Source organism: Mauremys reevesii, linkage group 3, assembly GCF_016161935.1.
Source record: "Mauremys reevesii isolate NIE-2019 linkage group 3, ASM1616193v1, whole genome shotgun sequence".
NCBI classification, from domain to species: Eukaryota; Metazoa; Chordata; order Testudines; family Geoemydidae; genus Mauremys; species Mauremys reevesii.
In genome coordinates this window covers 86,020,784-86,035,734 of record NC_052625.1, presented here as the reverse complement: position 1 = coordinate 86,035,734, position 14,951 = coordinate 86,020,784, and the positions used below count along the sequence as shown (strand labels likewise).

The window sequence follows — 14,951 nt, the reverse complement described above, 5'->3', positions numbered from 1 at the left end:
ACAGCATGTAGGATATTTTTGAAATTACATTTCCTAAGCATTTCTGCAGAAACCCATTTTTCAATAAAATGAACGTAATTCTGTTTGGATGGCATTTCTTCACACACCATGTAGTCAGTTTGCAGCTGTGACTGCCCAAAACCTCAGTGTATGAGATCGTGTACTGAATTCTTAAGGAGACTTGATAGTTTTATGACCATTAATAACACTGTAAACTATGGGACATGGATATCCAAGTTGCATGCTTCAGGGGGTAAACTAACCAACATGTCATAGTTATAAAACCTCCCAGGCAGGAAAAGAAAAGCTATTGGCAAGGAAGGGTAGGACTTAATAAATGACTCATAAACAAAAGCAAAGATTGACATTTTTAAAGCTTTTGAAAGAATATACAACTTTATATTTCCATTTTGGAACTGTTTCAGAGGCAGAAGAAAACTGTATGAATTAATTATGCAATTCATCCTTTTATTTAACAAAATAATTGCCTAGTATCATTGTTAAATCACAAGAGACATTTTCAAATTGTGTGTGTTTTTGCAAGATCCCTATTTCTGAGATAACTTCCGCACATACCCACCATCTTCAAACTAAGCCACCAGCTAAGATGTGTCAATAGCACCATTCATATCTGGTTATTGTCTTCCTCTTTCATTGTGTGGCAGCTTATAGCCTAACATCCACTGAGTTATCTAAAAGTTAAATAATCTTTTCTCTTCTTTACTTTCTGCTGTCCTGGGGGCAACTGTTTGTTCATTAACTTGTGTATTTCTTGTACGATGCTTTTTACATCTATTCCATTTCTGGAGGCTTCAAGTGCAGCATCGTTGAAAGGAAATATAAGGACAAAATCACCTACTCGAGGGAAGGGCCTTTTGTCTTTAGTGGAGAGAAAATATGGAGGAATAGTTAATTTGTAGTTACATAACTCAGTGGTAGGCAACCAGTGGGTGACTTGGACAGATGCATGTGCAGGGTGTCTAGCGCCTGGCAGCTGTTTGCTTTTAGACGCCGCCTTTGATTGTGAAGATGTTTTCGGCCTGTTCATCCTTTCCCGGAGCTGTGAGGTTAGTGTTTTCCTTGGATGTGTTCTGGCCATTTTCCCCATCACTATGGCCTCCTTCTTAAATGAACCTCCTGCAACCTCCAAGAGAGACTGCACTGCAGAAGTGGCAGTCCATTCACTCTCCTGCCTAGAAGCAAGGAAATTGGGAGCATCATCTGTTGCATTTTCACCCTGTGTCCTCAAGGGGATATGTGTTCTACCAGCATATGAAGCTTTAGTGCCAGGCCCTTTGTTGTCTCTCAAGGTGTCAGTTTGCTTATAATTTAGCAATTCAATGATATCATGGAGAAGTCTTTTTTTCACTGTTGTGTCAATGGAACAGTCTAGGCGCAAGGCTGGGCTGTAGTTTACTTCTAAAAGCCATGGTTTGAATGTGTCATCTATCAGAATGTCGAACCCAAAGAGCTCAAAGCAATTGGATGTCAATGGAACAGAAGGGGTTATAGCAAGCAGGGTCAGCATTATGATGTTGTTTATTCTCTGCCACAGAAGCAGGTCGTCCACCTCATGGCTGCGTAGGTAAGATCGGAATTTGCTGAATGTCCATTTGCAGCCACGGCCAATCCCTTCTTTATTTTTTTTGTACGAGGCGCCAAATTTATTGATGCTGGTGTTTGTCAGATGGGCATAGACGTTGTCCAGACAACCGAGGTCAAACTTTTCAGTGGCAAACCTCACCAGCCCTTCATCATAAGTGTAAATGGTAAGGGGGCAAAAACTGGTGACACAGACATAGAGGCGGAGATCCGATTTGTACCCAGAAATAAGCAAAGGGTTACTAATGTACTTCTGCACAATGACCATGCAATCATATACAAAGTCTTTAATGTCCTGGAAAATGAGTATGCCCCTTCCACGAGACAAATCCACAGGCTTGCAAATCCAATAGCATGGCTTTTTGCCCTGTGACTGTCTCTCCTTGGTGTACTCTGCTATAAACTTGACATAGTCATTAGGCATGATGAATGCCACTGGACTAAACTCATAAAGAGATGGTCCATAAATTCCCTTCATGCGTTTCAGATGCCTTGCCAGATAGTCTTTCCTTGTGATCCTCACTGTTTCTGGATAGTGATTGAGCCTCTGCCATGGTTTAATGCTTCGGTGGTCAGTCATACGGAAAGGGGAGTTCTGCCAGTACAGATTCCAGTCTGCTTCATCTTGCTCTTGTTCATCAAATTCACTCCAACCACGTTCCAGTAAGACCTCACGGACTGCTTCAGGAACGCTCTCGTGGAGACGGAAGACCAGAGGCTTCAGGATGTCTTCTCCATCATGGTCATATGCCATTGTGTGGGCCTTATTTTCTGAAAAAGAATTATCAGGAGGAAAATAAATAAATAAATGATTGTCACGAATTGAGCTGAAACACCTCATATACATCTCGGCATACCCAAACCCTCTCTCTCCCATGGTTCTTTCTGCCATGAATGTGCAAATTGCAAATTAAAAATGGAGTCCAAAGCTTTATTTCCTGCTGAAGGAGCAATGGTACGAGCCTCATGTGCAATATTGGTTTCTGAAAACTTTAAGGCAGCATGAAACATGGCCGTCTCTATAAAATTGAATGTCCATATATTTTCTTTTGCTTTGCTTTTTAATTTAAAGTGGCCAATCTTAGCAGTAGTGGGCTTGCGCAGTAGTCTGATGCTTTTGTAATTCACAAATATCTATTATTTTACAATGTCATTGTTCAGTCCAATGATCATACACGAGTAATTTAGGACCCATATTTCCCAACAGTTGCCTTGAAGCCAAGGTTCAGACATTTTACCACCATGTTATCAAACCCTTTTCTGAGGAAAACCCCACTGTAGACAAGATCTTAGGGCCTGATCCAAAGCCCAGTGAAGTTAATGGAAAGACTCTATTGGCTTCAGTGGGCTTTGGATCTCAGCCTAAAGTCCTGGTATCACCTGGCTGGTCTACCTAATACTTTGCTGTTACCAGTGAAGCTTTTCCTCCTTCCTGAAGAGCTCCATATGCTGTTCCTTCTCCCCATTGCCCTCCTGCAGAGGAGTTAATACTCCTTGGGGTTTGTAAATAATCTCCTACAGGAAGTAATGTAAACTCTAGATGATGCACCATTTCAGAATATGCACAGTAGATGGTGCATGCCAACTCCTTTGAGTTGGAAATGCATTTTAATTCTTCTAGTTTCCTGGGGAAATTAGCAGCTTTAACACAGAACTATTAACTTTTAAATGACACCCCCTTCCCACCCTCCCACCACACACTCATACCCCAATTAATTCTAAATATAAAGAAATGGGGTACAACTTGAAGGCTCTGTTGCCCCTTCTGTCTGTGGAGGGCACAAAATCCCAGTCCATAGCTGCCTTAGGGGGTATTGCTGCTTCTGTGGCAGTGCTCTGCCCTTCCCCCAAACCTGCTGCAGAAGCTCCTCTACGTCTAGAAAGGAGGAAAGACTGCAGTTAGGAGAGCAGTTCTACAAGGCATCATGTCTGCCATTGAAATCCATGCCCTTAAGATCAGCATGAACTTACCTATTTTACCACTCCACACTCTGAAATCCCCAGGATGGGGGCCTCCAGGGACGGACATTAAATTTTACCCTTGGAATGTAACAACATTAGAAAATAAAATAAGAAAGGAATTTTCCTAATCACAACTCTTAGGCTTTGTCTACACTGTGCCGCTTTTAGCAACACAGCCATGCCACTACAGCCGTGCCGCTAAAAGGTTCACAGTGTAGCCGCTGTTTGTCAGCGGGCGATCTCTCTCTCTCTCCTGCAGACAAAAAACTTCCACCCCCAACGAGCAGCGGTTGCTTTGTCAGCAGGAGCGCACTCCTGCCGACAAAGCACTGTTCACACCGGCGCTTTTCCTCGACAAAACTTTTGTCTTTCGGGGTGTGTGTTGTTTTAACACCTCTGAACGACAAAAGTTTTGTTGTTCACTTACCAGTGAAGACAAAGCCTTAGTGTCTGCACAGGTCTGATTTTTCCCAAGACATGCACATCAGCTATACAGTCTGCTCAACCTGTTTTCAGACCGACAGCTTGGTATATTTTTTAAGGTTGAGAATCTTTTCTCCTCAGGTTTAAACTCCCAACTTTTGAAACAATCCACAGAATGTAAATTCCATACATTCTAAATCGCCATAGAAACCTAGGATGCATGTCACACCTCACAGCATTCCCTCACTCCTCCTTTCCTGTGATAGAATATTTATAAGGAAATGGCAATTTGTCAAAACTGAAACTTTTCACCAAAAGTGGTTGGTTTGACAAATTTCCTGCTTTGAAATATTTTTTGGGAAAAAAATCTAAATGGTTGAAAAGTTCTGTTTTTCAATTGAAAAGAAAAGGCATAGTTGAAATTAAATGTTTCAATTAACCTGATTTGAATTTTTTTTTTCAGATTTTTCAGTCCACCAAAATATTCAAGATTTTGACTTTTTTTCCCCAATTCACGATGGGAAAAAATTCCAAAACCTCAAAAAATTCTTGCAGGATGGGAAAACCATTCAGTGACATTCTTGTCCGGTGTATATGTATTGGTTACCTGAACCTTGTGCTGTTGTCAACTGGTGGTGTCGGCTCATCACACTAAGTATCTTTCTTTTGTGAACTTTAACCGTTGTCTACCTTAGAGAATTTCATTGTTGCAACTTGAAACAGGTATGAATGGTCTGGTGCTATCTGCAGTGGTGCATGAGTCATGAGCCATGTGTGCAGCACAAGTTAGGACTTTAGGGAGAACTCAGGACCAGCTCCCATATAGGTTTGACTTGCGGCCCAGATCTTGGGACTAGAGCCAGGCCTGTGGGGAAGAAGGAGCCAGGTTCAAAGGCAGATTGTGCTGGTCAGTCAAGGGAGAAAGCTGACAGGCAGGGCAGTGGCTGGGAGAGATCTGGGGACAGCAGTGGTGCCCTCCAGTGACCAGGCATCTGAACCGAGACTGGAGGTGGTACCCCTGACAGGGAACTGGGGCCAAAACCCAGGAGGGTTTCAGCAGAGGATTGACGGCAAGAGGCTGAGAAGAAGGGCCTAACAAGAGACAGACATCACAGGAAGTGGCCCCGGGAAGCAGTGAAGTAGCAGGGTTAGTGTTTGAGTCAGACAGCTGTGTCATGGGAGGACCCAAGGGCTGGACCCTGCATAGAGGAAGGCCTGGTTTCTCCTATGGCACCACCTGTAGGGAAATGGCTGTGTACGAGCGGGAGGGACTGGGGGGAGGTGGCGGGAAGGTGAAGAATAGCGTGATCCCTGTTGAAAGACGACAAGGAGAATCTCTGTCCAGCAGGAGCAGAAACTACTGAGGATCCATGAACTAGGGCTGAATTTCTTCATTTCATGATTTCTAATCCGTTACTCAACACTATAGTAAAACAAAGTAGTTAATAAATAAATGAATATTTTTTCTGTTGTTTTGCAGCTGAATTTATAACTTCCTTCTCTCTTGTGTTTGAGCCAGAGATGGAAGTCAGCCAGGCCCAGGTTTGGATAGAGGACACCCCTCTGAGCCCCTTCAGGTGACTCAGGAATTCCTCCTTCCCATCTCTCTCCTACACATAAGGCAGAGTCCTCAGGGGATGTACCACTCTTGGGAGATGGGACTGAGGGGAACCATGTGGGTACTAAAGCACCCTAGTGATGTAAGTAGATTTACTTGGGTACATGGGAAAGCAGCCCACCACTGTCTATTTTCTATTCTCTTTAAGGTCCCAGGAGTGTGGTGGACACTGCTGAGGCAGAACACACATTGCCATGGCAGCCCCAGTGATGTAAGTACATGTTAGTTATTGTCCTTGCCTCCATCTTCTTCCCTAAAGTTCCACTCTCTCTTATAAAATTGCCTTTGTAGATACATATTAATCATCCATTTAAAAAGCCCTGCAAAGAAACATTTGTGCTGTAAAATTTCTAGGCTCTGACTCAGCTTCCCTGACAAGGAATACTAAATTCCAAATAACATTTAACTGAATTGCCCAAGCTTGACAGCTCTGAGTCATAGTTTAAATGTTGCAGTTAGTTGTGTGTGTGTATGTTATGCACATATCAGTAGTGCTACTAGCAACCCTTCATTGAAAGGCACTGTGTTATATGACTACTGAGCACAGTAAATGCTGCCACCAGGGAGTCTTAACTAACACATTGTAAATTACTCATTATTGGCTGCTAACAACACCTAAACAATAAAGCTGTTGACAGTGGTTTGCTCATGTCAGGTTGTGTCAATGGAAAACCTTTCTTGCTATTTACACTCAGAGGGAAGTTGACTGGAAAGACAAGTGTTTTGCAAGCCTGGACATAACAAATATCAACACCAAATTCCTTGGAAACTCAGTTTCTAGTGTATATGGAGTGCAAAAACAATAAAAAGATTTCAGATATAAGGAACACAATTTAAGCACAACTGGAGGAGAACTATCATCAAGTGATCAGCTAAATGTGTGAACACAAATTTGACTACTTTTTTCCCTATAAATGTGTGAATAACTGTACATTTATCCTTTCATTCAGATGAATTTGCCTGAGTTGCTCAATTTTCTTTTGCAAATTATGAAAACATAATCATTTTAAGCTCCACCTACTTGCAATCATTTGCACAGTGCACTTGCTGTACTTTCCATTAAAAGTTAACAGCTGCCCACAGTTCTCACACAGTGATATCTGAGAGGCTAATATATTTCCTTGTATTTTAAATAAAAAATACTTGTGCTGCAGTGTCTCCGTAACAAATAACTATATGCTGATGATATTGCAATGACAACTACTGTACAGGTGTCCAGTTTTAAAATTTCACTTTTGAAATTGAACATTTCAATTTGAAATGATTTTGTTTCAAAACTTTCTTTAATTTTATTTTTAAAATTCTAAAACATTTTAAAATGGTCAAAATTGAAATAACTTGTTTTGGTTTGGTCAAAATGAAATGTTTCATTTGATTCAAACAATGTTTTTCTTTTTACTTCTCAATTTGCCCATTTTTATTTTATTTTATTTTGGTGTGACCCAAAATGAATTTTTTCAACTTTTTGAAATTGCCAATGAATCAAAAAATCCATTATTCACTCAGCTCTTCTGGCTCATAGATTTCAAGACCAGAAGGGATCATCAGATCATCTAGTAGTCTGACATCCTGTATATCACAGGCTATCAAATTTGACCCTGTTACCCCATATTGGTACCAATAACTTGTGTTTAACTAAAGCGTATCTTCCAAGGAGGCATCCAAGCTAGCTCAGATAACTGATTTTCTTTGCACAAAAGAGTTCTTGTGGCATCAAATCTAGAAATAGCTGCATTATGTTGGAATTAATACTGTAAAAACCATTGTACAATGGACAAAAGATGTATTGGACAGGTGCATGCTAAATATTTATTTATTGGCACCGTGTTCTTATTTAAAAATGTTACTATTGAGGATAGTCGAGAGAGACTTACAAAAAAATCTTCCTTTTCCTACTCTGCCAGTTGAAATGCAGTTGAATTCAGCATCTTATGAATTATTACATCTCTGTGAATCTGGTATGAAACAAAGAAGGCTTCTAACCCTTATGCTCTCAACCCCTGTTGTGTGTCCTCCATCATCAGCTGGGAATGAAATCCTTTTCACAGGATTTTTTTTTCCTGTACAAATTCCCTCTTTCACAAGAAAGGCCAAGGACTAGAAAGTGCTTAACACACACACATGACTGTACTCATCAATTCAAAATGTGCACATACCTCTCCCGCTGGTACATCTACATTTCTGGACAGGTGCATTCTCTGTATGGTAATTGTCCTAATTACCAATGCATACTGGCCAGGACACTCCAGGCTCTAAGTAGAGAATCAGCAAACATCAACATGCACTTGAATTTTCAAATACGAACATAAGGAAACCCCTTCTTTATGCTCACAAACGCCAAAGGGGGATTTGCAGGCTGCCTGATTCAGCAGCTACAGCTGTCTGATTGGTTTTTTTCGCCTGGATGTCTCCAAGGGCAGGCCAAGAGGGTTGAAGTATTGTTGCCTAGCAACACAAAGTAGCAATCCTGTATACAAAGGCAAAGAGTGACAGCATCATGGAAGTAGGCGAAGTGCTTTATTGAGTCCTTTCAACTTCTGTCACCAGCCCATAGGTTCCTCTTTCTCTTCTTTAATCTCCATGAGCCAAAGCCAGCCAACCTTGCTGTGTCAAAACTGAGCCCAGCTGGCCTTGCTCAGGCAAAACTCCCATAAGAGTCAATGAAAGCTTTGGCTTAGTAATATCAAACTTTAGCTTATGTTGCTTTTAATTCATTCTCTTTTGTGGTTTCATGTGGCACTGCGATGGGCTTTGGTTTTTATGTGTAGGACTCTTACTGCAGTCACTGGATGTATGTAGACAATGATTAATATTAATGATATTCAGTTTAATTTAGAAAGTAATATGGTAAAGTAGGATGCCCCACCTTTTGCCTCCTCTCCTCTCCTCTCCCCCCACCTCCCACCCGCAGGGGCTGCTGCCTGGGCCAGGGCTCTCATCAGTGCTCCCAACTTCCATATCAAACTTTTATCTCAGCTGCACTGAACTGGGAAAACAGGATCATAAAGTGTGAGACCAGGTCCCAGAGGGAGAAAAACTGGTAACTTCCCTCGTCCCCATCATCTATTCTCTGCTTCCCTCCTCCCACTAATTCAGTTCTGCTCTCTCGCTCCCCATTTCAGTGTCTCCTCAGCCATGGCCTGGGAACTGAGGGAGCTCAGCATTTGACAAGAGGTACTCAGCAGCTTTCAGGGGGTGCTCAGCACCTTGCAAAGCTGTGACCCTGCATAATATTTATCTGGTATAAACATCTATCATGCACAGCATTTAGAGGCAGTCTGTTTATAAACTGTTTGCTGTCCAGGTGACTAGTGGTTATCCTTCCAGTACCTTCAAGCCTGCAGTTTGTACATATTGGGATTGCTCAGCATGCTACCAGAATGGGCACTCATTAACCTCATACAGGTGGGGTCAGTGATAGATGCCTACTGGGGTGAACACAGTTGTTGCTGGTGGCATTTATAATAGATTGGCCATCAGCCAAGCGTGAGGTGAGAGGGGATGGTGATTCCAAGTGAGTCCTGCCTCTGGTTCAGTTCATTCCATCCAAACATGATTCGCCTGCTTACTACCCAGTCAACCAAAGCAAGGCCTGTGGAATGTTCCTCTGGAAGGCCAGAAGCTTCATGCCACAGTGACACCAACCGTCACTTTGTTTTCCCTCTGGAGCACAGAGGCCTCCCTGGCTCAGATCCCTACCAATATTTTGATGTCATAAGTCGTTCTACAGCACAGGCTCGGTTTATTAACTTTATATTAAATCACCGCAGTTCTAACTCACTTATGGGGCCTGCTCATCTGCGGCCTAATAAGTTCAGGCTGAATAGATCAAGTCTGATAGTTGCCTCTGCCAGACAGCTCAGCCGTGTTATTCGCATATGAGGCTATCGTATGCTTCACCTCACTCTGCCCTGACTAAGGCTTCTCAAATTAACTGTCTAGCTGGGTATTTTTATGGCTCCCATTGCCATACTGTCTGAACTTACCCTCACAATACCCCTGTGGGGCAGAGATATAATTATCCCCATTTTACAGAGGTGGAGCTGAAGCACTGAGATATTATGTGACTTGCCCATGTCACACTGGAAGTCTGTGACAGAGCCACTAACTAAACACAAATCTCCATTCCAGGGCCTGACCCACAAGACCATCCTTTCAGTTCTGACTCTGCCTAGCCTGTGTGCTGAGATTCCCCGATACCAGCAGCATCCTGTTGCTTACTGCCTGCTTCATCCGTTGTAGCTTCAGTTGGAATCTATGGTGTCTGTGGCAAGCCATTGTGGTGTCATTGCTTGACATGTCCAAGCATGAAAAATATCCAAATAGTTTTGGAAGGAAGGAGAGGAGGTAACTGAAAGTATTTTGATAGTATGGTGATAGAAAAAACCTGCTGTATCAACAGATGCAAAGTTGCATGCACGCAAATGGACATTGGGCTGAAGGACACTAAGCCCTGGTCTACACTGGGGGTGGAGGGGATCGATCTAAGTTATGCAACTTCAGCTACGTGAATAATGTAACTGAAGTCGACATACTTAGCTTGACTTAGTGTGGTGTCTTCACCCAGGTGAGTCGACTACTGCCGCTTCCCCGTCGACTCTGCCTGCGCCTCTCACGGCGCTGGAGTATGGGAGTCTACGGGAGAGCGTCAGGGGTTGATTTAGTGCGCCTAGACTAGACACGATAAATTGATCCCTGCGGGATTGATCACTGCCTGCCAATCCGGCAGGTAGTGAAGACATACCCTAAGACAGCATGCAAGCTCTGTGCATGCAAAATGGGGTAGTGTGTTAGCACCTGTGTGTACAGGTCTAAGTGCTTGAAAAAGACATGCCCAGGTGTTTGGCTGCACAAAGTTTTGTGTACATCATAGATCCACTTTTTGAAAATGTGTCTTATGGTAGGGGAGAACTGTACCTTTTTAAGAGAAAATTCCTTTTAAGAAAAGTGAACCTGAAGCATTTAAAGAGGGAAGAACAAAGTGAAAGAAGAGAAGCCAACCTGATGAAAATGAAGGTGAGTGGAGAAAGATGTGCTGAACAGTGTCCCAAGCACCTTGGCACAAAATAACCCCAACAATGTAATAAAATTCCAAACAAAAATGACGTGGGGTTGGGGAAACCCTGCGTGGTACATAACAGGAGGGACAAGGTGACTATGGTTATGATTTTTTAGAAATGTTGATGACCAACATTTTGAGTGGGAAGTGTTTTAAAGTGGCAAGGGAGGAGGTGAAGAAAGGAACAATAGGAAGGCATGAGTACCAGGATGCAAGAACCACAGTGGCACAGACACAATTGTCTGCTGTCTTAAGACATGGTGGCGTGGATATTGCGGAGTGCAAATACACATGAAGACAGCTCAGATAGAATTCTTAAATATTAATAAAAGGTCTGTTATCATGTTTAATAAAATTTTATTGGTAAAAAAAAATCCAATATAATTTTTTAAAAAATAGTTGGTCATTATTAGTAAGAGTTTGAGTGAAATGACAAAGTCAGATAATCTTTCAACAACCAGAGGTATGAAAGGAGATTTATTCCTATTTCTTTTATTAGCCTGACTGGGAAAACAGTTCCTTTATATTCTTCTAAAATCTGATTGAACACTTTGAATCTCCCTTAAAGAAATCAGTTGTGCTGAGCTGCCCAGCATTCTTTGTTTCCACTGCTCTGATCCTGTTGGGTTTAAAGGCGTGTTTGCTGGACTACAGATCCGGTTATTTCCTCCTTCACAGTGGTAGGTGTTCCAGGCAAGTCCTTTGCTTCCAGGTATTCAAGTGTCCCATACATCACTATAGCCACCACCAGCACAGCCATTACGATGTACAGTTTGACGTAAACATGTAAGAAGGTGCTGTATCCAAAGGCGATGACAAATCCCAATGACTCCCAGAGTCGATAATTAGCAAAGGCTGCCTCTTTGTGCTTCTCAAATAAAACTCCATAGAGTGCTGCAAAGAAAGAGAGATGATCTTTGTGATGGTAAGTCTGAACACATTCTATATTTCCTACAACAGCAGCTATATTTCCTTCCCTGTAAAGGTCAAATCACAGGAAAATACATGCTTGTATTTTAGTCTTCTCTATCATGCAAACTGTATCCCATGGTGTTATAAGAAGTTAAATAATACATGTAACTTGGTGAATATATCCTAGTCTGGGGTGTGGGGGAGACGGCTATAGGCAAGGAAGGAAGGATGTTTTCTGTTGAAAATTTAAATGAGATGGCAGGAAGTTTATTCTAGACACCAAGAGCCATGAAGCAGAAGGCTCTTACATAAAGTGATGAGAACATAAGAAGGGAGATGAGGGCAGTGCTAGATGCAGTGAGGAAGCAGGATGAGGAGTAGAATGAGAAGCTTGATCTAGGTATTTATCTGGCCTGTAGTGTTTCAGTGTAAGATCAATGAGGTGGGCTGAGCCCAGTCCATAGAGTCTCAAACAACAAAGAGGGCAGTTTTGTCTTGATGAGTGTTAAAATTTTCAGTGTAAATTTGCATTTCTAGCTTGTGTTAGAGTCACAAAAATCTTTTCCTGCTGAAGTTGTTCTCGAAAAGTCAGGGTGAGCTCTGAGAGACATTTAGCTTCCCAAAGGGGAAAATCTCATCACCTGGGCAGTAGAACCTTGCTAATTCATGCCAATTACAAGGGGACACTTACTGGATTTTACAAATTAGTGAGTAAGCGAACAAGTGTGGTACGAAATCAAGGCTGATATGTCACCAAATATATAGTTCGTTAACCTGGATCAGTGTAGGTTAGTATGAATGATCTGATAGTCCTTCACAGTATACAGTAAATGCCCTGTACTACATTTTGTAAAAGTAATGATGTTTTAGTAACAAGAGCCTTGCAACAATGCTTTGTAGTTAATTCTGAAAAGGGGTTTTACATGGGTGAAAATTATCAGATTCTTGGATTAAGGAAGTGAGATTAGTATAAACAATATTTGCTAATATAATAGTATTTCTGAGTGTAAAGAGTTTGGATTTTAGGAGGGTTTTTTCTTGTTTGTTTGGGAGGGTTTTGTGGGTTTTGTCACAAGCAGAGCTGGGCGCCTAACTCCATCAGAGGGGCAGGACTTAGGACACACTCCTCTCATTGGCATCTTCCATTGGCTAGTGTAGGCCCCTCCTAGCATGCTGGCTTTTGTGGATCCCATTCTCAGGCGCCTATCTCTCCCTATTCATTGTATAGGGAGCCTAGATGCCTAACCCAGAATTTGTCGATTCCAATGATTTTCTAGGCACCTAGAAGTTAAGCGTTGCAACACTCCGCATGGCAATGCCTAAGGCCAGATCCTTAAAGGTAATTAGGCACCTAACTGATAGATTAACGGGCGCGAGCTGCCTGAATAGCTCTGAGGGTCCCTTTGTAAATCTGGACCCATAACTCTAACTTCTGGGTTGAACATGTGCTAACAGCTGGGCATAAGTCACATAGGAACATGAGTCTGGTGCCTCATCCCAGACCCTAACAAACGTTTGTCCATAGCATAAAACTGTTGGCACAAATTAGCAGGTCAGGCCTGAGATGCCCCAGCAGCGCTGTGCTTCCTTGGTGCGATGCCTGAGTCCAGCTGGCAGACACAGCCCCTTGCTTTTAGAAGCATAAGCCTCAACCTCATTTTTCAAGCGTTTCCTTTAACTCCTTTCCCCCTCATTCCGATTAGGAATGGGCACAAACCGGGGCTGCTGAAAATAATGTGAGCTCCAGTTCTATCAGCTTTCCAGACTGATTCATATCATTTCTAAAGAGGCATGCGAGGCTGGAAAGAATTTTATTTTGCTACCCTCTACGTGGTTGTCCCGTGCTACACAATTGTTACTGAAGAACTGCAATTATTGGCAGGAAGGCCTGTGGCAGCTGTGTTCAGTTTAGATAAGAGTGGGTACTGCTCACTCTAAAATGGAACAGATTCCATTCAAAATAACTAGGGACACACATAACCACCCAGCCATTCAAAAATATTAGAAAATATATAGAAGGAAATAGGTGAAAGGATTCATTCAGTTCTAATTAATATCCTCTAGGGGGAACCCTTGATCAGTATTAGATTACATATCCATTCCAGATCAAAGTAAATCTTCTCTGATGATCTCATAAGTCCTAACTGTGCACCACAACCTGGTGATCTTACTCAGTTTTTACTCAGCCTTTAAGCTAAGATCCCAATGGACTTCAGTGGGGGTTTGCCAGAATAAGAAATGCAAGATTTGTCCTTTAAACTTTTATTGTAAAAGGCATGAATCTTGACTCACACTGCTGTAAATCAGGAGTAATTCCAGTGAAGGTAGTGATGTTATACATGTGCAAAACTGATTTAGGTGAGAGGAGAATCAGATCCATATAGGACTCCTGAACAGACTCATATAATACTGGAGATCCCATAGTGTGATGCAGCGTTATGATGTAATAACATTGCATCTGTCCACGGAGGGATAATGTTATCATCAGTGATGCTATGTGGCCATGTGAAGATGCAAACTATTGTGCTGTTGTGATATTATTTTGTCCTGCAGCACAGCTAAAGATCAGAAGAAAAGATATAGGGGGGTTGTACATGTGTAAAGAATACTTATTGTGCTTCCTGGTCAAATACTAAATGTGAATTTGGTTGAATGACCTTCCAGGAACTTAGGAAAGAAGGTAGGGTGACCAGATAGCAAATGTGAAAAATCGGGACGGGGGTGAGGGGTAAATAGGAACCTATATAAGAAAAAGACCCCAAAATCGAGACTGTCCCTATAAAATCGGGATATCTGGTCACCCTAAAAGATGAATCCGATGAAGTGGGTATTCACCCACGAAAGCTCATGCTGCAAAACGTCTGTTAGTCTATAAGGTGCCACAGGATTCTTTGCTGCTTCTAAAAGAAGGTGACACCTGTACTAGGGAACAGTACATAAGAGTGGGTAACCATGCCGCTGCACCACAAGGCACATTAGCCACAATCGCTCACTTTACACCAATATGAAGAACCATCCATTGCCAGTGACTACTCTATGGTTAGGAACTGCCATCCCTCCTTCTGTGACCTTGGGCGCTTCCCTCCTGTTTTTTTCTTCCTTTCTGCTGTAAGGACATGCAGTCACTTTTAAGGGAGATGCAGCCCAAGCCTCCTGTTAGTGGGCCATGGCCCCTTTAGGGCCAGGCATTCTGAAGGATGTGTTATCCAGAAGAAGCACGTCGTAGAGCACAAGGCTTGCTGGGAAAGAGGGAAGCAGGATAAAAGACAGGGCCTGTTCCTCAGTAAGAGGAGACCCTGGGGATGTAACAAGACCTGCTGCATGGTTAAGAGAGCTGGGGGCTGGGGAAGAAGCCTGGGAAAGGTGAGCCCAATA

The 14,951-nt window shown here is 42.4% G+C and overlaps 2 protein-coding genes and 1 long non-coding RNA gene across 11 annotated transcripts in view; 1 reads left to right on the top strand and 2 right to left on the bottom strand.

Moving 5' to 3' along the window:
- Nucleotides 1-388: 388 nt before the first annotated feature.
- TTLL2 (tubulin tyrosine ligase like 2) lies at nt 389-7,894 on the bottom strand. 6 transcript variants are annotated; one of them, XM_039528730.1, is made up of 4 exons: nt 3,992-4,178; nt 3,574-3,642; nt 3,347-3,478; nt 389-2,373 (listed from the first exon to the last, which is right to left on the bottom strand). In XM_039528730.1, exons 2-4 carry the CDS (start codon nt 3,629-3,631, stop codon nt 689-691), a joined length of 1,875 nt encoding a protein of 624 aa, XP_039384664.1. In that variant the 5' UTR covers nt 3,632-3,642; nt 3,992-4,178; the 3' UTR covers nt 389-688. The 6 variants fall into 6 exon arrangements, with proteins under 6 accessions (XP_039384664.1, XP_039384665.1, XP_039384667.1 ...); XM_039528733.1 differs by lacking the exon at nt 3,574-3,642 and adding an exon at nt 3,014-3,117 and having other exon boundaries at nt 390-2,373; XM_039528731.1 differs by lacking the exon at nt 3,992-4,178 and having other exon boundaries at nt 3,574-3,851.
- Nucleotides 4,560-6,576, top strand: LOC120400278. Its single transcript, XR_005595672.1, has 4 exons — nt 4,560-4,710; nt 5,507-5,564; nt 5,754-5,816; nt 6,301-6,576. It is a non-coding gene; the product is annotated as an uncharacterized LOC120400278 (long non-coding RNA).
- A 3,174-nt stretch (nt 7,895-11,068) lies between the features above and the next one.
- Nucleotides 11,069-14,951, bottom strand: part of UNC93A (unc-93 homolog A) — a 53,816-nt gene continuing 49,933 nt past the window's right edge. For all 4 annotated transcript variants that reach the window (XM_039532726.1, XM_039532725.1, XM_039532724.1 and 1 more), the window contains one exon: nt 11,069-11,558. In XM_039532726.1, coding sequence (XP_039388660.1) covers nt 11,293-11,558 — 266 coding nt within the window. In that variant the 3' untranslated portion in view covers nt 11,069-11,292. The remainder of the gene's footprint in view (nt 11,559-14,951) is intronic.

Coding starts and splice junctions, on each gene's coding strand:
- TTLL2 (XM_039528730.1), bottom strand. CDS start 3,631: ATGTCCGTCCCTGGAGGCCCCCATCCTGGGGATTTCAGAGTGTGGAGT. Junction 3,479..3,573: donor AGTGTGGAGTGGTAAAATAG/GTAAGTTCATGC, acceptor CCTCCTTTCTAG/ACGTAGAGGAGCTTCTGCAG. Junction 2,374..3,346: donor AGGGGCAACAGAGCCTTCAA/GTTGTACCCCAT, acceptor ATTCTTTTTCAG/AAAATAAGGCCCACACAATG.